General features: G+C 36.5%; 1 protein-coding gene across 4 annotated transcripts in view; it reads right to left on the bottom strand.

The window, feature by feature from the left end:
- The window catches only part of ANGPT1 (angiopoietin 1), a 229,622-nt gene that overhangs the window by 58,706 nt on the left and 149,668 nt on the right, over positions 1 to 21,248 (bottom strand). For 3 of the 4 annotated variants that reach the window (XM_084864479.1, XM_084864481.1, XM_084864482.1), the window contains one exon: positions 16,941 to 17,173. In XM_084864479.1, coding sequence (XP_084720605.1) covers positions 16,941 to 17,173 — 233 coding nt within the window. The remainder of the gene's footprint in view (positions 1 to 16,940; positions 17,174 to 21,248) is intronic. The other variant, XM_084864480.1, reaches the window with a different exon arrangement.

The raw sequence follows: 21,248 nt of genomic DNA, 5'->3' as shown, positions 1-21,248 counted from the left end.
TTGAATTACAGTAAGTACTCAGGAAATAGCAGTTATTATTGTTGTTATTATGGTGTTATAATATTATGGTATTATAATATTATTAATGACTACAGGCGGGGGGGACTCCAGCAGGGCTGAGAGGACTGGGTGCCACCATCTTGTGGCTATGGGTGCTACCATCTTTTGTGAAGGAGTGAGGGTCAATTTGCATATTTTTTTATTAGATAGGATAACATTACATTATTATTTTATCTTATGGAAGGATACTAGCAAGTTATGGAAAGCCAGCCTGTCTAGTTAATGAAGTGGTGGATGCTATTGTTTCCTACTCTCAAATACAAATATTGTAGCTGACTAAATGCAGGGCAATTACAATTGACTGGTTATAGGTAGGATTAGAACTGGACTCCCCCTGTGAAAATTGGCTAATTGGTGTATTTTATTCATTGACTACATCAGGTCATACCATCATTGCTTAAACCTAAAAAAAAAACCCTAGGTAATCTGTATACTGTAAGCTTTATCTGAATAGTTAAGACTTCAGGATTATTTCAGATGAAATGATATAGGAGGCATATACCAATGTTGATTATAGAGGTTGTGATCTCATAATTTAAATTTACAAGACTATTTTCTTCATTAAGTACCAGAGAGTTCTGAAATTCAGTATTGTGATTAGTTATTGTAAGACTGGACACACAATAAACTTTTTCAAACATAGAAAGACAAGAACAAAGATGAATTCCCTGAAGATTTCAAGTTGTCAGAGTTACGGATAATTTTTTGCAGGAGATCTTGAAATTTAAAAAAAGATGGAAAATGCAACAAAAATAAATAGATAACACAAACGGAGCCACTTTAAAGTGGAGCCGGAGCTGCCATCCCAGAGGAACTGCCTTGCAGGTCTGACCTCTCCAATCTTTGGAATGTTAAAACAGGGAAAATAACCTTTGGACTGGGCCTACAGTAACACCATGTCCCAAACACCTGTTTGTAAAGGTACCAAGAAATCAGATACTATGACTACTGGACTGATGGCTACCCAGGCTAAAAATTAAAAACACTGTTCAGAATTAGCGTCACTATGTTAGCTTATCTGCACCAAAAGGAAGGCCTTCCTTCTACTGACATAATTCCCCTTCCCTTTCTCATAAATTCCCTTTGCTTTGTCTTCTAATCAGAACACTGCTGGGTTTCTGCCCGAACCAATGCTTCCAAAGAGCTGTTCTTTCTTGATTTCAAATAAATGCTGGTTGCCTCTCACTTTGGCCTCTTACTTTGAGGTTAACAAAGAATGTCTGGAGGAATGCATGGCAACTGACAAAAGGTAAATAGGGGAAACCTGATGGAAGAAGATGAAAGAAGCACCAACTGGACAGAACCGGGGAGAGTGATCTGGAGACCTGATAGAGGTGTTCAGCTATCTGCCAGCCTGGTTAGACTTCTTTGTAATAATAAACCGGGTTAAAAGCAGGCATTAAAAAATAGATCTTTGAGCACCAGCCTGTGGACTGAAGGGTCCGGGGTTAAATTCCGGTCAAGGGCATATGCCCAGGTTTCAGGCTTGATTCCCCAGTAGAGGGTGCCAATCAATGATTTTTCTGTCATCATTGATGTTTCTCTCTCTTCCTCTCACTTATACTCTGAAAACAATAAAAGCATATTTTAAAAAAATAGATCTTTGCATCTAAAAGGCCCTTCTTTGACCACACGCTCTTGTCGTTTCCTCTCCCACTCTTTAAACGCTTCATGAGTTTGTCTTTTCTCTAAGTGGAGCCAAATCCCATCATTAATGCCAGTCCTTTCCTAGCCTCTGTTTTCTTTTTTCCTAACTTTGATCTTAGCTTTAAAATGTAAACAACAGTTGGGAAGAGATAACACCTGAAGGAGTAAGACATGTAGAAGAGCATATCTGAACTATATTTCAAGGGCCTGGTATGCCAATTCAAAGACTTTACCTACACCGCTATCAGCAAATAAAATCATTCCTTTCATTTAGTCTTATCTGCACAGCAAAATGTTAACGATCTAAAGACACAAACTGATGCATGTCTGTCTTTCACCTGCCAACATTCAGACAATATGCAACCGGAGACCCCGACTCCAGCAGCTATTGACTTTATCAGGCTCTTCCTTTCATTTGTCCAAACAGTTTCAATCCAGATGGCATATCTGCCACCAGGCTGACTTCAGGGAAGAACCATGAAAGTTGAGGCAGAGGGTCACTTCAATTCAGATGAACCCTCAAGAGAAAACTTCCTGGAATGTAGAATTGATAGTTATGAGTCTCAGCAGACCTAGTAGAAAACACAGATGGCGATTAGCCTTGCTATCAGAGACCATGTAAAAAGCCAAAGCCCTTGAATCCTACTCATTTCCTAATAAGCTGCTATAAAGAAATCGATTCTTCAAGCATTCCTTTTAAATCTTAGATGTAGCTCATCGTTCATATCTCTCCAGTATTTAGCAAACATCAGAATGAATGTGGATCAAGTTGCTGGTTTAAGGATAATGTTTGTGGTACTTTTTGGCCACCATCATCAAGGAGATCATAGTACTAGGAATCGCCATAAATCTGTGACTTTCAATAGGACAGGTCACTGAAGTTCACTGAGCATATGGATGAAAAACCCCCGGCATATCTGACAAGATGAAAACAATCAAATGATTCATTAGATTCTGTACACTTGAGACAGGTGTGCAGGCATTTTATGGAAAGCCCATTTAAAGACAATTTCTAGAATCTTGTTTGAAAGGACTTTTAGAAGAGGGAGAAGGTAATCCCTTGAATGTCAAGGTTGTGGGAAGATTAAAAGAAGGTTTGCAGGCAATATTCAATATTTTAGTATTTTTTGAATAGGTGGAAAGGTGAGAGATAGCAATGATTTAATAAATATACAACACACACACATATATAGCGACACAAATACATAAAACCTTTATGCTTCTAAATTAAAATTTTCAAAGTTGATATTTTATCTCATATAAAACACTTGAAGATCATTTACTTGCTGCATTACTTTATATATATATAAAAAAGCTGTTTACTCTCATTTAAATTACTTATGTGTAACTAAGTTGGTCCGAAGGTTGTGGGTTATTGTTAAGCTAAATTACTTATGTGTAACTATTTTGTGGACAATCTGTCAGCTCTTAATTACCCATCATCTTCTTGGTGGAGCTACAGGCATGAGCTAAATAAAATCAACTAGCATCAACTGAACACTAATTACATATGCTCAACTCTGACTTCATGTGCTAAGTATGTTTCATATGCTTCATTTCATTTAATCCTTATAAACACTTTGAGGCAAGTTTGTAAATATATTGCTTTATAAACAAGGAAACTGGGGCTCAAAGATGCTACCTAACTTCACAAATACTTGTAAGGAACTCTTTAACTGAGAATCTTAACTACTTCCTACTCACTTCTGGAATACAGTCAAACTCAAATAGATCTCCAGTGAGACATCTGTCACAGAGTCCCCAGTGATACTTATCTCCACCGACAATCTCACACCCAGGGTCTTGGATGAATTAGGACAGGTTTCAATTCTGAATGGTTACAGGCTCTTGACATGGAAGCAGGCAGTATGGGAGGAGTGACAGGAGGCAGACATGACAAGGAAGAAGATACTAATAAATGTTGAAATGAGGATGGAAGAGAGCCACATGTAGCAGAATTATCGGAGGGGGGAACTCTCAGCAGAAATGTGAAACAGAACTTAAAAAGCTAACAGAGGGGTATAAAGTAAAAGGTCCTTGAGAAGCCATACTGAATTCCATCATGTCCATTCCTTACAAGTTATGCCAACCAGGACTTACCCCGTTATTTCTATATAGTATATTATTTTCACAAGGCTAGTTATTTGATTTCCCAGCCTCAGGACTATTGGAAGTACAAATTTAGAAGAAGGGCTGGTGTGGGGAGGAGAGAGTAGGTGTGTATATATGCATCTGTGAATGTGTGCTGGTGTAAATCTGCTAGAATCAGGCAAGAAAACAAAAACAATTGATAGTAAAAGCTTTTTTGTATGTATGAGGAAAAGACAGTAAAGCTTTAAAAGTAAGCAAAAATAAGAAAGGATAACAGTTTTGGACAAATTATATACTTTTCCAAAGGCATCATGGTATTATGATGCATATTGATTCATGCTGATGATAATGAATTTTAAAAATTTTAAAGCTTTAATTTTATTCAATCTTCTCTGAGGAAAAAGTGAAGAGAGAATAAAAGCAATGCAAAAAAATTTACCATCACAATGCTTTTTAATTTTCTTAAAAATTTTCTGCTTAAAATATACATTTGTAATTATCTGGGCAATAAATTAACCATTATGTATAATACATACATATGTATTATACAGTTAATGCTAGTTGATTGTAATGTACAGTATATATATATTGAGACATATGCATAAGGTACATAAACTTAAATCTATGTGGACATGCAAACCACCCTATGACAGACATGGGTGGATTACTAATACAATGGTGCCTTTTATTTTAATGTAGAATAATAAAATAGCAAGTAATTCTATATATACTTTAGTTTGATTAGTGTATTTAAATAAACTTTCTAATGCTCCTCTAATGTGAAATTACACATACATATAACTGAACATGTATTCAATGTGCATTACACTTAAAGAAACTAGAATTTTTTTTTAAATGACTGACAGCTGAAAATCAATTTGCAGGCAACTTTTGTTTAATCCAGTAATCATTTATTTTTCACAAAATATATTTCCATGGTTTCCCTTTGGGCACCCAGATGGGCAGCTGGGAGTGCTATGTGACCTTGCCATTTGTTCAGAGGTCATTTCAGGTGTTTCATGTGTGTTAATTTTTCATGTAATGTTTTTTGGAATGACTGGAATATATTGATTTTTAACAAAAGATTTCCTATGCATGTGGGAAAGCTTAAAACATAATAAGGCATGTTTTGTGCCTTATTAGAAGACAAATTGATTTCAGCAAGAGTCATTAAAAATGGAATGAAAGTCCTTGGGCAATGCTGTAAACGAAGAAAGTAGTGCCAAATGCTTTTGAAAACCGATACACACACCAAACCTTCACTTTGAAGTTTTAAATAAAGGCTGATTGTCATCATAGGTATGGAACTTTGTTTCCTACTCTTGTGGTGAAATATACTTGAAGAACAGTTCTTAACTACTAGCTGGGGCTTTACGTGGAGTCCTGTTTGAACTTAGGGTGCCCTCTGTCACTTTGAGTGATACAAAACCACAAGAAGATATGTATGGAATGGTTGGTACCAGTTATAAACTGTGCATGTGTGTCCAGGCCACAGGAAAATTCCCAAGATGTGTGGCACTTTTCTGCTAAACAACCAGACGAGTGTTGGGACTGGAGGTCTTGAGTCCCGTTCCTTCTAGACCTTCTTTGCTACCGACTTTAAAAAAACCTACCTTCCAGGTGACATATGCCATAGCTGTTCTGAGACACTGGTAAGGAGGCCACCTCAAATTAAATCCTATCAATAGTTTTAGGGACATGGGCTGCATTAATTATGACTGAATTTGGTTTATTTGTACATTTGTGTGTACATGAAGCCAAAACAACTGGTAAAACCTTCTATGAGAACCACATCACCACTTAAAATGAAATCCACAGTTCAAATTCACTGTTATAAACGAAATTACCCTGGTTATGAAAAGAGAATGTTCAGACCTAAAATAATTATCCTATATAATAAAAGCCTAATATGCTAAGTGTCCCACTGTTTGCTTGACCATATAACCAGTCTCTATGATGCACACTGACCACCAGAGGGCAGGTTCTCTGACTGCTGGTTAGCTTGCTGCTGGGGTCTGGCCCATTGGGACTGGACAAGATGGGCCAGATATGTCCTGGAGCACTCCTACCGTAACTCCCAGGCCCCAATCGTGCACTGGTGGGATACCTTGTTCTTGCCTGTACCCTCTTGCAATCCAGGTCCCTCAGAGGATGTCGGAAAGCCAGTTTCAGCCTGACCCTCGCAGGCCAGGCTGAGGGACTCCACTGGTGCACAAATCCGTGCACTGGGCCTCTAGTGAGTATATGAAAGGTCACAATAAAATTAAAAGAGATTTGACTGAATTTGTATCACATTTAATAATTTATCTTCAACATTCACTCATTGAAAAGGTAGGTTATTCTTGGTGGGTCACATATTAATGTGATTTGTTACTGAAGCTGTCTCACTCAGAATGTGAATAACAAGCCAGTAGTAGGGAGAAATTATAGTGTTCTTAGAATTAGTTATATGGTGGCATCTTTAGTTAAAAATAAATGATGAACTTCCATAGGAAGCTACAAAAGTTTTTCATCAATAGTTTTAAAGGTTCTTTGCTACTGACTTTAGAAAAAATCTTATGTTAAAAGGCAGTATCTTGTTTTTATGTATGACTATGAAAGCATAAGAGAAGAAGGCATGGAGTTTGCTCACAGTAATGTTGGAACATCAAGGCAACACTCTTTTTTTGTGGCCTTTCACCCTGGTAGCTGCCAGGCCCAGCTGGAACCAGGAGATATCCCTTTTCAGATAGTCTAGTTTCTGAAGTTGAAACTCTAATTCCAAAAGTGAATTAACCACAAAACTTCAAATCTCCCCCAAAAGATGTGGTTTAGAAATAGTTCATGGGAAAGGTCAAGGACTATATTATTTTTTATTTTGTTATCACTAGTTTGGCTATTCACTATTCACACAATTTTTTTTTCTACAGAAATTACAACTTTTCGAAAGGCAGATAACATGCTCCATCAAATAAAGAAGAAATATACCACTTCTAAAAATAAACAGTCACTTTCCCCTTAAGCCATTGGGTTTTATGAAAGGAAGTGTTAGAAAGTGTGGTTCATTTTAAGGAAACTGTAAATGTTTAACATATAATTTTCTGTCAAGATAAAGCATTTCCCTCATTAAATGGGAACAAGTGCTCACTGTGGTGTTCAGCAGATGACTTCCTGTATTTTTCTTTCTCTTTCTACCTAATGTTAAATTGTGCATTGCACGCAGTCAACGAAAAATCAAATATTTTACTCAGTCAACGAAATGATATTTTCTATTTTTATCAATATTTATATGAGTGACAGTCAAAAACTTTTAATTTCCTCCCATTGCCTGTGATGTTTTTAGAGTCATTCTTAACTCAAGGGACTTGCAAGAGGAGTTCAAACTATCTTATCCATTGACTGAATGATTTACTTCACAAAATCAATAGACACTGCACAGGAGGTAAATTCCTTTCAGATGGTAGAATTATTCTGAAAACAGAGCCAAATGTCTCCTCAGCACTGGGAAGGAAGCAAATGCCTCATTTATCCTTTTCAGAAGTCCCGAGGACCAAAAAGAATGATCAAACGTTCCATACCACTGCAACAGGCCTCCGGGAAAGACACTAAACCAAATAATTTGGATCACTTAACTATTTGTAGTATCAGTGATTATGTCTTTCAGATGATGTGAAAGACGTCTTCAAAATGAACTTCATGAGAAGCTCCTTATGATTTGAGTTTGAACTTCCTACTAGAGGGAATGAGGTATAAAAACATGCTCATGTCTCAGCATTTATTTTTAACTTTCTTTAATCATCTCTACCTTTTGTACCTTCCTAGCCAAAACTGTTACCTGTCCTTTTTGCCTTCAAGTTTCTGGGATGTGATAAATAACGCTTCCTGCTTTTCTTCCTCTTACTCATTCTAGTCTTCAACCTACGTCATTGAACATACACTACAACCAAATTCTCCCTAGAGAAGGTCATCCAGTTCCAAAACTCAGTTCTCAGTCTGTTTGTTTTTTTTTAAATTGACTTTCTGCTTATTTGAAGTTAAGTAGCTCTTTCATGATAGCATTTTCTACTAGTTTTTCTCTGATTCTGTTTTCTTTTTTTTTCTCTGATTCTGTTTTTATCTGTCCCAGAAAGAACTCCTCATTTTCTTTTATTTTACATTCTTATTATTTTAAAGTGGGTTCATGATCTTAGGATGTCAAGCCTCTGAAACTGTGCATAAATTTGTGTGGGTACTTGCACTAGGTAGGGGGAAAAGGGTAGGCTAGTTTTCATCAGATTCTGAAATGGATCTATAAATCCCCAGATGGTTGAGTCATTACACACTTCGATGACTTCATTTGCTGCATGGCTTTATCACCTGTCTTCTCTGAGGACGCACCTATCTATAGATGGCCACCCAGATTGCTCTCCTGCATTTCAAATTCTGATTTCTCTACCTTTACAGATTCTAATTGTCCCACAGTTACCTCAGTCAATGTGCCCAAACTAAGCTCATTAGCTTTTCCCCATAAACTTGTTGCTTCTCAGACATTGCTTATTTTAAGGATATCATTAGCATCCCCTCAGCTACTCAAACCCCAAACTTGGAAGTTATGTTTAACTCTACTTCTGGTAAGTCATTATTTCTTATTGATTCTAATTCTTCTTTGTTCACAAATTCCCCCTCCACCTGCCTTTCCATTTGGCCCTATTTGACACTGACTTTATCATTTCTCTCCTAGGAGACCTTTTGGAGAATCTGATGAAAATCACCAACTCTCCCTTTCCTCCCCAGAGGAGCTCTGCATATACCCTGCCTTCTTCATTTTGAAGACTTAGTCATTATCTCCCCATAAAAGCCACTCTATGTTTTAATAGAGGATCAATCTTTTCCAGCCATGTATCCTTTTCACACAAACTGCTCAAGTTCTCTGTCAAATTTATAAAATTGGACCAACCATAGTAGTTTCCTCATACTGTTGGTATGAGGACAAACTAAATTAATACACAAAGCTTAAGCAATGCCTGAGTCATAACAAACGTTTAACAAAACCTGCAAGAAGACTCTACAGAGGCGAGAGTGTGCCCTCGGTCCTTCTGTCTCTGCCATGATTTTAATGTTCTTTATGTATGTTTTGCTAGTGCCCTGGCATCCTGGCCTCACCTCTAGCAAATACTTACAGAGAAATAACTGTTCATCTGTCTTTCTTCCCTCCTAACTCTAGTTTTCCTATAACCAAAGACTGAATTACATCTTTCCTTTCTTCCCAGTATTCAGAACAGTATCTGGTATATTATAGGAACTCTGCAAATATTTGTGAAATAAAAATGGATGAACACCCTTATCCCCAAAAGAAAATCTGAAACAGAATACTCATTGCATAACTATTTTTTGAATGAATGGATAAATTTATGAATCATATCTTGGTATAGCAGTAGTAAGCTCCAAGCTGATTTGGACAGTAAGATTATTGTTGTACATAATTTTATGATGGAGCCTAAATACCATTTTCTTTTTTAAAAAATTTCTTTCCTTTTTTATGCTTTGCTAGTAATTAATTTCATGATCACATAATATGTTTCCCTTGTGTGTGTTCAACATATGTGATGATATTTTAATCACCTATGTACATAGATGACTGGTGAATATTTGATAGTCATTATCTTCCCCCAAAGAAGTCCAAACTTAGTTTCCATGTCATTATCAGTGTGAACTATTTAATTCCCACATTAACTGTGAATTGCCAAAAGCATGAAGCAATCAGCTAAGCTTTCACGCTATGGTAACAATGAGGGCAATAGACAATATTTCTTTAATGGGTAATGTTCCCAAGAATAAATGTGAGCAAATGTTGGCAGTCAAAGGTTAGACAGAAATAAATGTGTTGCCCGAAGTCTTGCAAAGCAGATGCAATTCAGTTTGAAATGACTGTTTGCCTAAGACACCACTATTGTTGCTTAAAACAAGAAGAAGAAAGTTTGGTGAATTATTTCAGAAAAAGTGTATATTAACTGTACTTAGCTTAAATGTTTCTCATGATAAAGATGTTTTGGTAGGAGAAATTCTATGAAACGAAACAAAAATACTCCCTATCCACAAAGATAAATTTATAGTTCCTGCACTGAACACATGTTCAGGGAAAGGATAAACTTCTAGCCAACACTTCTAGGCATGCTTTTATTATATAACTTTAGTGAGTTATAAGCACTTCAGCAAGCACACAAATAAAAACAATTACATTGTTTTGAGCATTTACAGTCATGCATCGCTTAACAACAGGAATATATTCTGTAAAATGCATCTTGCAGAGATTTTGTCATTGTGTGAACATCATAGTGTGCAATTATACAAACCTAGATGGGATAGCCTACTTACACACGCGAACTAGATGGCACAGCCTATTGCTCCCAGGCTACAAACCTGTACAGCATGTTACTGGACTGAATACGCTAGGCAATTGTAACACAATGGTAAGTATTCATGTACCTAAACATATCTGAGCATAGAAAAGGTGCAGTGAAAATTTGGATAGAAGCTTTAACGTGGGAGGCTTTTTCAGGGCACTTACCATGAATGGAGTGCGTATGACTGGAAGGTGCGCTGGTGAGTGAGTGAATGTGAAGGCCCTGGACATTACTATGCTCTGCTGTGGATTTTATGAACTGTGTACACTTAAGCTGCGCTAAATTTATTTAAAAACACTTTTCCTTCTTCAATAATAAGCTAACCTTAGCTTGCTATAAGCTTTTTACTTTATAAACTTTTGAACTTTTCAACTCTTTTGTAGTAAAACTGAACTGAAAGTACACATTGTACAGCTACACAAAAGTATTTCTTTATACTCTTTTTTAAAAAAATATTTTTATTGATTTTTTTTACAGAGAGGAAGGGAGATAGAGAGCTAGAAACGTCGATGAGAGAGAAACATCGACCAGCTGCCTCTTGCACACCCCCCCTACTGGGGATTTGCCCGCAACCAATGTACATGCCCTTGACCAGAATCGAACCCGGGACCCTTCAGTCCACAGGCCGATGCTCTACCACTGAGCCAAACCAGTTTCGGCATATTTCTTTATACTCTTATTCTATAGGATTTTCTATTTTTTTTAACATGTTTATTTTATATCCTTTAATTTTTATTTATTTTATTTTATTTTTTTGTGTTAAAAACTAAGACACAGGCACACAGAGGTCTACATGTGGTCAGAATCATCAACATCACTCACTGTCCTCCACCTTAACATCTTGTCCCACTGGAAGGCCTTCAGGGTCAGTGACGTGCAAGGAGCCATGACATCCTGTGATAATCATGCCTTCCTCTGGAACGTCTCCTGAAGGACCTGCCTGAGGCTCTTCTTGAGAAAGGTCCACTCTTTTCAGAAATAAGTCTATGGCAGTGGTCGGCAAACTCATTAGTCAACAGAGCCAAATATCAACAGTACAACGATTGAAATTTCTTTTGAGAGCCAAATTTTTTAAACTTAAACTTCTTCTAACACCACTTCTTCAAAATAGACTAACCCAGGCTGTGGTATTTTGTGGAAGAGCCACACTCAAGGGGCCAAAGAGCTGCATGCCGCTCGCGAGCCACAGTTTGCCAACCACGCGTCTATGGTAGTTTGCTTGATTTGTTTTGTTTTTCTCATCACAGATTTGCTTATAAACAAATATTGTGCCATGAAAATTCCTCTCTATTAATAAAATCATTTTGGTGCTAGGGCCCATTTTTTCAAACTTTTTAAGAAGCTTATTGTGCTCTGCAAAAACTTCTGCTAAAACTTTTCACTGCGAATATTGGGGGTTTTTCTACTTCTTCTCCTGCTGTTTCCCTTTTCTCTTGTGTCTCCTTCAGCCACTGCATTTCAGATCCAATTCCTAAAACTCCTCATTAACCAAATCCTCTGGACCCACCTCTAGGAGATTCTTGATGCCATCCTAATCCACACTCAGGATGAAGTGTCTGCCATGCAATCACAGCCTTGTTGATTTTTGCAATCTTTTAATCCATGGCAAATCCTTTCAAGTCATGAATGAACCTTTTCAGTGTCTTTTTCCACATGCCATTCATACACTTTGGTGACATCACCACAGGCCCAAGCAAGGATCTTGATGCAGTCATAAATGTAGTAATCCTTCCACAATTGCATCTGTGTCTTCCTCAGTTGCATCAATAGGTTAGGCAAAGTTTCTCCTTTAAAGCTGCCATAATTCCTTGATCCATTTGTTAGATCAAAGAGGTTGCGTATAGAGGGATAACAAAATCACTTTGATATTGAGATAAAGATCCTCAATAAAAGAAAAATGTTTAGAAATATTATCAATAATAAGCACAATCTTAAACAGTATACTATTCCACAAACTGTACTTTCCATTTTACTAGCAGGACACCCTGGAGGAAGGACTGGGTCATGTAAGATTTCTTATCCTCCTATAGCACACTGGCAATATGTGCTTATTGATATGCTTGAAGGCCCTGGGTTCTTACTGTGCCTAATCAAAAGGATGTCAATTTGTAGACTGCAAATTGTCCCCAAGCAAGACGGTTATCATGTCCTTAAAAACCTTGCAACCGAGTATTCACTTGGCTTCTTTATGAATAAAAGTCTTTTATACATCCATTTTCAGAAAGAGGAAGTTTCATCCATATTGAATATTTGCTCTGGCAAGTAATTTTCATCCACAGTCAGCTTATCTGGAGTTTCCAAACATTCTTCAGCTGCCTTCACATCAGCACTCACGGACTCACCACTCACTTGCACATTATTTAATAAATAATGATTCTTGAGTGGTTCAAACTACTCAGAGCTAGCAGTAAATTCAATATCATAGTCAAGTCCAACCTCTTCTTTCAACAATCTTTTTGCTTTGGCTGTGATCATCATGAAACTTAAAGAGACATGTTTCTGTGTCTAGTCTCCAATCCCGATCATTATAAGTTTCTGCATGTCTCATACAGGCCCTTCTTGAATTTTTATTAGTCTTGCTGCCTTCAATGAAGTAGATCTTTTGATAGCTTCTGTCATTTTTATTCTTGTTCTTCGAGATTGTAGATATGGTAGAATCAGACATGCTAACCAGTGAGCATTATTACCCTTGTTGATTTTCCACTTTTGTAATCCTTCTGCACTATTAATTTCATTTCTATATCAGTCACTCAATGTGGCCTTTTAATGGCAGCATTAGCAGTAGATTTTGATGCTTAGATGTTATGATGAATCAAACAACATGAGATCAAATCAAGCACAAAAGAAAACGATGCAATCAGGAGACTCCATAAACATTAGATGTATGAGGCTGCTGCCGGTATAAACCAACATACTATTTTATAGCAAACTTATTTTGTAAGTAAAAAGAGTACACTCTAGAGTATAGTAAATATATATGCTTGTAGCACAGTCATTTATTAGTCATTATCAATATTTCTGTTGTGTATTTACATGTGGTATGCTCTATATGACCAGCATCACAGTAGTTTTCTTCACACCAGCATCACCACAAACATGATTATTGTGTTGCACTATGATGTTGCAATGGCTACAACGTCACTAGGCAATAGGAATATTTCGGCTCCATTATGACCACAGTCATTTATGTGGTCCATTGTTGAATGAAACATTATTATGCAGCACATAACTACACCATAGTTAGGCACTATTTATGGATAGGCAGCGTTTATATAAACCTCTTCTAATTCTTATTACAAACTCATCAGTTGTGTGCTATGATCCCATTTTAGAGATAAGAAAACTGAGGCTTAATGAAGGTGCTTAGATGATACTAGTCTGGCATTCTAGAGCATCATATTTAGACATTTTCCATGAAAAAAAAATTTACTTATAGATAGCACTTAATAAATTTGTATTTAATTGAATCTTGTCACTTGGAGGGGAAGAAAGGAACTACAGATTAATAAGTATCTTTGCTTTTATATGCAGTATCTAATATAATAATTTCCCTATCACTGTGAAATAGACCAATTTTACTGACTTTATAAATGATGAAACGGTTTCATAATAGTTAAATTAGTTGCCAAGGACAGAAAAAACTCCAAGAAAATCTTGTCTTGCCTTGTATTACATTCAGGCTGTCTCCATAAATAACTGAGTCAAGTTGGAACTAGTGGATCCTTAAGGTCAATTAAAATTTTTGGCTTTTTGGATTAAAACACAGTTCATGATGTTTTTGGAAAAACTTTCAAAAGCCCACTCTTCGAACTTTAAAAATACACATTTTGGAAAATTAATGCATTTATTGTGATTATAATGATTTAGACACACTTTAATATATTTAAATTTAAAAACAGAATATTTACATATAATCTTTTGATAAATAATAAATCCATTTGATAAATGAATATTTTTTTGTCATAAAAGTGGGGAAATATTTTACTTATGTGTTTTAGAATTAGAATAAAATTTAATTTTAGTAACTGATATTTAGCCAGCATTATGCTATTAGTCATTTAAAATTTAAAATTTACCATAACTAAAGATAATGTTGCCAGTGAAAATAATGATACATAAAGAATTAAAATCTTGGTGGAAGCCTTAGTGAGAATTACTTTCCATTTTGTCTCTTATGAGTCCTTAAATAACCAAGATTTACTTAGAATACTTAATTGTGGGATTTAAAAAGAAAGATTAACAGGAAACAAATAAAATTTGTGATTATGAGAATTAGCAAATAGGGCAATAGGCTTACCTTAAGATCACAAGTCCTGTAACTAAATCAGAATTTATTTTAGAATTGTATCATTAAAATGAAAATAAATATTTAGAGGCCTGAAGTATTATTGTTATATTCTTAATATGTTATATCACAGAGTAGACACGGTTATTTTTCTCAGACCCTGAGTGGGTGTTACTTATTTTAGGATTGTATCATTAAAGAGAAAATAAACATTTAGAGATCTGAAGTATTAGATGATTTCTGTCTATATTATTATATTTTTAATGTTACATCATAGAATAGACATGGTTACTTTCCTCAGACCCTGAGCATCTATCAGAAGTGCCATCATAACTGTTCAATAAATGTTTCTCAAATTGAACAGATGTTTGGCTGCCTGTTGTTGCCTCCAAATTCCAAACCTAGCCAGGAATTTTAATTTTGAAATCATCCCCCAGCTTCTGAAAGTTTAAAGTCACATTTATTAGACTAATACTCAGAGAAGAAGTAACGTTATGATAAGTAGGCAGACATATGAGCTCTGTGAGAATCACCAGGGCCTGATATTTCTAACATCATGAAAAAAAAAAAAAAGAACTACTTAACTCCATGTGCTTTAAGTCTCAGGATGATAAGAAAAACATGTTTTCAATATGAGAATAGATATGTCTCATATTAATACTTAATTTCTAAATACTCATGAGCTCTATTAAAATTCCCTGGCAAAATCCTACCATGCTTTCCTTCCAGTGGGCTCTCACTCAAGGTTTTGGCAGGCTCCGGCTCATTAGCAGGTTTTTCCTTCCCAGTCTCATTTCTGAGCACACCCTAACGGGGCTCTGGGAACTCACTGTTTAAAGATATTCTTTACAGAGAGTGAAAAAGGTATGTGTTGACTATCTAAAGGAGAAATAACTAAAGGTAATGGAGTATAATAGAGAAATGTGAAAAGTCTTTAAAACAAGATCACGATATAGAGTTATTATTTGCATCTACATCTATGCACAAAAGTGTGGAATTGAGCTAATTTTTCCTAGAGCTGAAGCCCACTCTTAAATTAAAGGAGCCCTCACTTTTGTCTAGTGTAGGTGCACACTGAACCATTACAAGAGTGAGCCCCTAAGCCAGTGTTTCCCAAAGTGTGGCACGCATACCCCCAGGGGTACGGGAAGAGTTTGGTGGGGGTACGCGTTGCACCGGAGTTTGGTGGGGATATGCACTGGTGCTTAGCTGCGCCTAATTCTACATTCTCATGAGTACGAGGGGTACTCGGCGTTACGAAAATTATAGAAGGGATACACTTATGTCAAAAGTTTGGGAAACACTGCTAAGCCATAGCTTCATAACAATCATTACTTTCAGATGTAAGTGGTGTTCTCTTTCGCTCATCACCATTTACCATTCCAACCGCTCTGGGAAAGGCTGATTAGCAAGCCTTTCAGAAGATCACATTAAGCTCCAAATTTTGAAGAGCTCTTCTGAGGCACAGGAAAGATTCTGCTTGAAGTGGATAAGTATACACAGCCACTGAGTCAAAAATTGTTGGGTGGATGGATGGACAGAGGGATGGATGAGACATGGCCCTGCAATATTTCCAATGGTTAAATAGCTCCAGATATTCTAATGATATTGAAATTTTTAAAGAATATATTTTATTGAATTTTTACAGAGAGGAAGGGAGAGGGATAGAAAACCAGAAACATCGATGAGAGAGAAAACTCGACTAGCTGCCTCCTGCACACCCCTTACTGGGAAGGTGCCCACAACCAAGGTGCATGCCCTTGACAGGAATCGAACCTGGGACCTTTCAGTCCACAGGCCAATGCTCTATCCACTGAGCCAAACAGGCTTTGGCAATATTAACATTTTTTATTTCCACTATCAGAAAGACACCCCAGAATAAATACGCCCAGATGCCCTGGTTAGGTCTTTTCCTTACACAACTAAGTATTAATGATACAGATTTTATAAAGTGTAAATAAAGACTTTTAGTAACAAAATTCTTGTCTCCTCATAATAGTTTTTAGGAACATCTAAATATCCCTTTCTTTGCAGGCAACTCTCTCATCTCCTCCCCCTTCCCCCATCCACAAAATAATTAATATTAGCTTTAAAACGGGAATCCTCCTGAAACTTTCCCTGTCACTGTTACCTAATATTTAACACTGGCTAATTTCTGTCCTATATAATTGTCTAACACCCCAACACCAAATATTTGTCTGTGACAATGTCATAAATTTTATCTAAGGCTAAAAAAGACCAAGAGAGAAAGAAGGAACTAGAAAGTTCTTTTAGAAAGATATCGTGAATTCAAAAATGAAAACTTTGAAAACGTGTTCTGAAGTTAAAAATATGAGAACATTGTCATTGCAAACTTTGTAAGATGCTTCTAAAAATAAAGTTATTTTGCTGCTTTTATACAACAATCAATGCAACATAGAAATTTATATTGAATATGTAATTGCTCCATATAAAATAACATATTTACTACCCCAAAGTGAGAAAGAAATTCTTACCACCTTCTTTAGTGAACAGGTTGACAAGGTTATGCACTGTGTCCGTCAGCTCCAGCTGCTGCTTCTGAAGGACACTGTTGTTGGTGGTCGCTCTATTCAGCTGCTTCCCAAGTTCCTGGATTATATATGTTTGCCGAGTAACCAAGGTTTGGAGAGTCTCCTTCTCTTCCCTTAAGGTGTCCAACTCTTCCTTGTGCTTTCCCTCCAATTCTGAGATTTTATGTTCTAATAAACTACAAGGAAATGAAGAAAAGATTAAGTTCTAAAAATGACATAAAAAAAAATTGTGATCCCACCAGTGCCTGAGTTTATCTACACTAATAAAAGAGTAAGATGCAAACTGACCGTACCTTCACAATGCCCATCAGCCAATTAGGAATGAGTATGCAAATCAACCCAACAAAGATTGCACATTAATTTGAATACACAGGCGCCAAGTGGATGCAGGCATTCCACACATCCCCAGCTGCTCTGGGCCTCTGGGCAGTGCGGGAATCAGAAAGGTGGCTCCAGACTGGAAGGAAAAGGTGGCTCTGGCTGAAGGTGGTGCAGGCAGCCAAGGGAAGAAAGGCCCATTCTTGCACAAATCTTTGTGCACTGGGCCTCTAGTTTAGTTATAAATCCTAATTAGATTTTTCACTATAGAAATATTTTGTGAGTGATTCACAATATGCATATCTGTATATTAAATATATAATATTGGGTCGGCAACTAAGTAATTGCGGGTTTCACACATATATGGCTTCAGTTGAATTTTTAGGTTTGCAGATGTAGTACAAATGTAAAACACATTTTGTTTTTTGATAGTTGGCTATTCAGCTGTTAATCAGCAAAAAAAGTTTTTTGATCTGTTTTGTAGTTTTTGTTTGGCGTTTGTTGAAAAATGGAAAATCAAAAGAAACATTTTCGTCATATTTTGCTTTTTTATTTCCGCAAAGGGAAAACGCATCGCAAGCTCATAAAAAGTTATGTGCTGTTTATGGTGACGAAGCCTTAAAAGAACGGCAGTGTCAAAATTGGTTTGCCAAATTTCGTTCTGGTGATTTTTCACTCAAAGATGAAAAACGCTCTGGTGGTCCAGTTGAAGTTGATGACGCCCTAATCAAAGCAATAATCAATTCGGACTGTCACAGTACAACACGTGAGATTGCAGAGAAGCTTCATGTATCACATACATGCATTGAAAATCACTTAAAACAACTTGGCTATGTTCAAAAACTCGATACATGGGTTCCTCACGAACTGAAAGAATCACAGTTAACGCAACGCATTAGCAGCTGCGATTTGCTAAAGAAACGTAATGAAAATGATCCATTTTTAAAACGACTGATAACTGGCAATGAAAAATGGGTTGTTTACAACAATATCAAGCGGAAAAGATCGTGGAGCAGGCCAGGTGAACCAACTCAAACAACATCAAAAGCTGATATTCATCAAAAGAAGGTTTTGTTATCAGTTTGGTGGGATTACAAAGGAATTGTCTACTTTGAACTCTTACCGCCCAACCGAACGATCAATTCTGATGTCTACATTGAACAACTAACGAAATTAAACAATGCAGTTGAAGAAAAGCGGCCCGAATTGACAAATCGAAAAGGTGTTGTATTCCATCATGACAATGCAAGGCCACACACATCTTTGGTCACTCGGCAAAAATTAATGGAGCTTGGTTGGGATGTTTTGCCACATCCACCATATAGTCCTGACCTTGCACCATCTGATTACTTTTTGTTTCGATCTTTACAAAACTCCTTGAATGGTAAAAATTTCAATAATGATGATGATGTCAAATCGTACCTGATTCAGTTTTTTGCTAATAAAAACCAGAAGTTTTTTGAACGTGGGATTATGATGCTGCCTGAAAGATGGCAAAAGGTCATTGATCAAAATGGGCAATACATTACAGAATAAAGTTATTTAGTTCCATGAAAAAATTGTCTTTGATTTTCTTTAAAAAATCCGCAATTACTTACTTGCCGACCCAATAGAAGTGACATGTCAAGTGAAGAATTCTTAGACCAATTGCTGTCAGAGTAATTTTTGTTTCCTAACTATAATTTATATCCTGGGGTTTATCTTATATCCAGGGTAGCTGACTTGGACCCAAACAATTATAGTCTGGACAAGCTGTATGTAGTTTGACTTTCATTAAGGCAATAGTTCTAATAAGAAAGAGAAAAAGTTCAGGAAAAAGTATGAACAAAACATAGAAACTATTTTTTACTTACTTTGCTTCACTCATTTGGGATTCTTAAAACATTAACAGTGATTAAATTTCACAACCATTCTGTGGGCTTAGGGAAGAGTATATCCACGCAGAAACCATGTGACCAGAGAAAAAGCTATGTAAAATCACAATGAATTAGATTGCTTGGGATTTTTGATACCTGCTCCACTATCCGCTTACTTTATCTTTCAACCTAAGGTTCACAATGAGCCCTAAAAACACCACAAATTTCAAAACCACCACATAAATGGTTCCAAAAGGAAGACCACCAGATGGCCTGGTCTTACAAAAGGACCTGAGATGTTTTGCTCAGGGCGATGCAGTCTCCCACCAAGAACCTTCTCTTGGGCTCTTCAGAGGATACCCCCCTTGCAGACTGCACATTAAAATGACAGTGAATGCAGAAGCACTCCTGGACCCTAGCAACTGACTGGAAATGAAAAGCATTTACAGTTTATAGAGTGTATAATGTACTGGTATTCCTTAGAGGGAAAGCCTTATTCCGCTTTCTCAGTTCTGTTTTCAGAAGGTTCCACCAGTTGTTAGTTTACAAGGTGTTATTCAAATGTAACATACCAGACTGGGCACTTAATTTACCTTGGAGAAATACAGCACTGAATCATTTCTATAAGTTTTCATAAAAGGGACACTAGGGAGTGTTTTAAATTTAATACTTAAATAATAAAACAGAGCATGTTTGAAGAGCCGAATTTTCCAACTCCATGTACTGGGAGATGAGCTGGAAGGTCTGATGACCTTTCACACAGATTAAGTGTGAAGATGAGAACTGCTCATGGGCATTCCAGATCTTTGCCAGCAAATCTGCCCTTAAAGAGGATGCCGCACAGAATGTGGCAGGAAAGAGGCCTGTTGAACTAAGGCTGGAAAATACCTGGATGCTTCTGAGTATAAGACCCTATTACTTTACAGCACCTTTGGTACCCTTCCCAGATTCCCAGATGAAATTTTTGCATTGAGACTTGGGAAGGGCAGCTCTGTGACTTGTGCAACAAAAGCAAAGCCAGGCCTCTATTCTGAGTTGAGTTCCTTCTACAGAACAACAGTGAAAGGTGCTCAACCCTGACCGAGCCTTCAGCAAATTCGAAATAGTGCTTTGGGGAAAATGTGATGATCATTAATATCTTTTTAAATGTTTTTTTGGAAATGAGAAATTTAGGCAAGGAAATCAGAGTAAGATGAAAGACCATATCTCTGAGGATTAGGTGTGATCCAGAGCCTTTTAGCATTTTCTACTGTGTCAATACTTGCTGCTGGAGAACTTGGTGGTTGAAAAACAAAACAAACAAAAAATATTTCTAATGACTCAGTGATTAGTGTACGTTTGTGGATGTCAGAAGAGGTTTTCTTTGTGTCCATTAATATTTGGCCTTCAGATCTGAGAATTAACCACAATTCATTCTCAGTTTATTTTTAAAAATTATTTTCATTTCTCCTAAGACAATGATAAAATATAAGATGTCCATAATATAGAGTCAATTGACTTATTAGAAAATTGTCTTTTAAATTCAGAAGTTATAATATACTACCAAGAAACCTCAGAATTAACTATTAAAATGATGGTACTCTAAAGATCACAATGTGAATGCTATAGTCATCTAACAGTACATAAAAATTCTAAATTATTATTTTGTTCCTGAAGTAAGATGAGCATTGGCCTTTTAGTCTTCCTACTCAGTAGGTAACATTCTGGTTTGGAAAATAACACGCTATAGTTATAACTTGTATTTATTACTCTCTAAGTGCCAATAGTGCTCTCAGCACTATGAAAAATGTAAAATGACACTATTATACCTATTCTAAGGGTTTATTTTTAGAGAGAAAATCTCAAATAAAGCAACAGATGCTATAAGAGACTTCAACTTCAGACATAATACTATAAAAAACATTTGCACCAATGTTTTTCCACTTCCTACTTTGGGTGCATTTCTTGCTCATCAAAAGGACATATGAAGATGGCCACTATCTGAGATGTCAAAAAAGGAGTTTTGTTCGTTTTGTTTTTCAGGATAATTTGGAAAGAGCTGTGAATAGAAAGTTCGTCAAAGAAGTCCTGGTGCCAA

The sequence above is a fragment of the Pipistrellus hanaki genome, assembly GCF_964339955.1.
Source record: "Pipistrellus hanaki genome assembly, chromosome: 17".
Taxonomy (NCBI): domain Eukaryota; kingdom Metazoa; phylum Chordata; class Mammalia; order Chiroptera; family Vespertilionidae; genus Pipistrellus; species Pipistrellus hanaki.
Note: the sequence above shows the minus strand (reverse complement) of the source record. Positions and strands in the feature narration are given on the sequence as shown.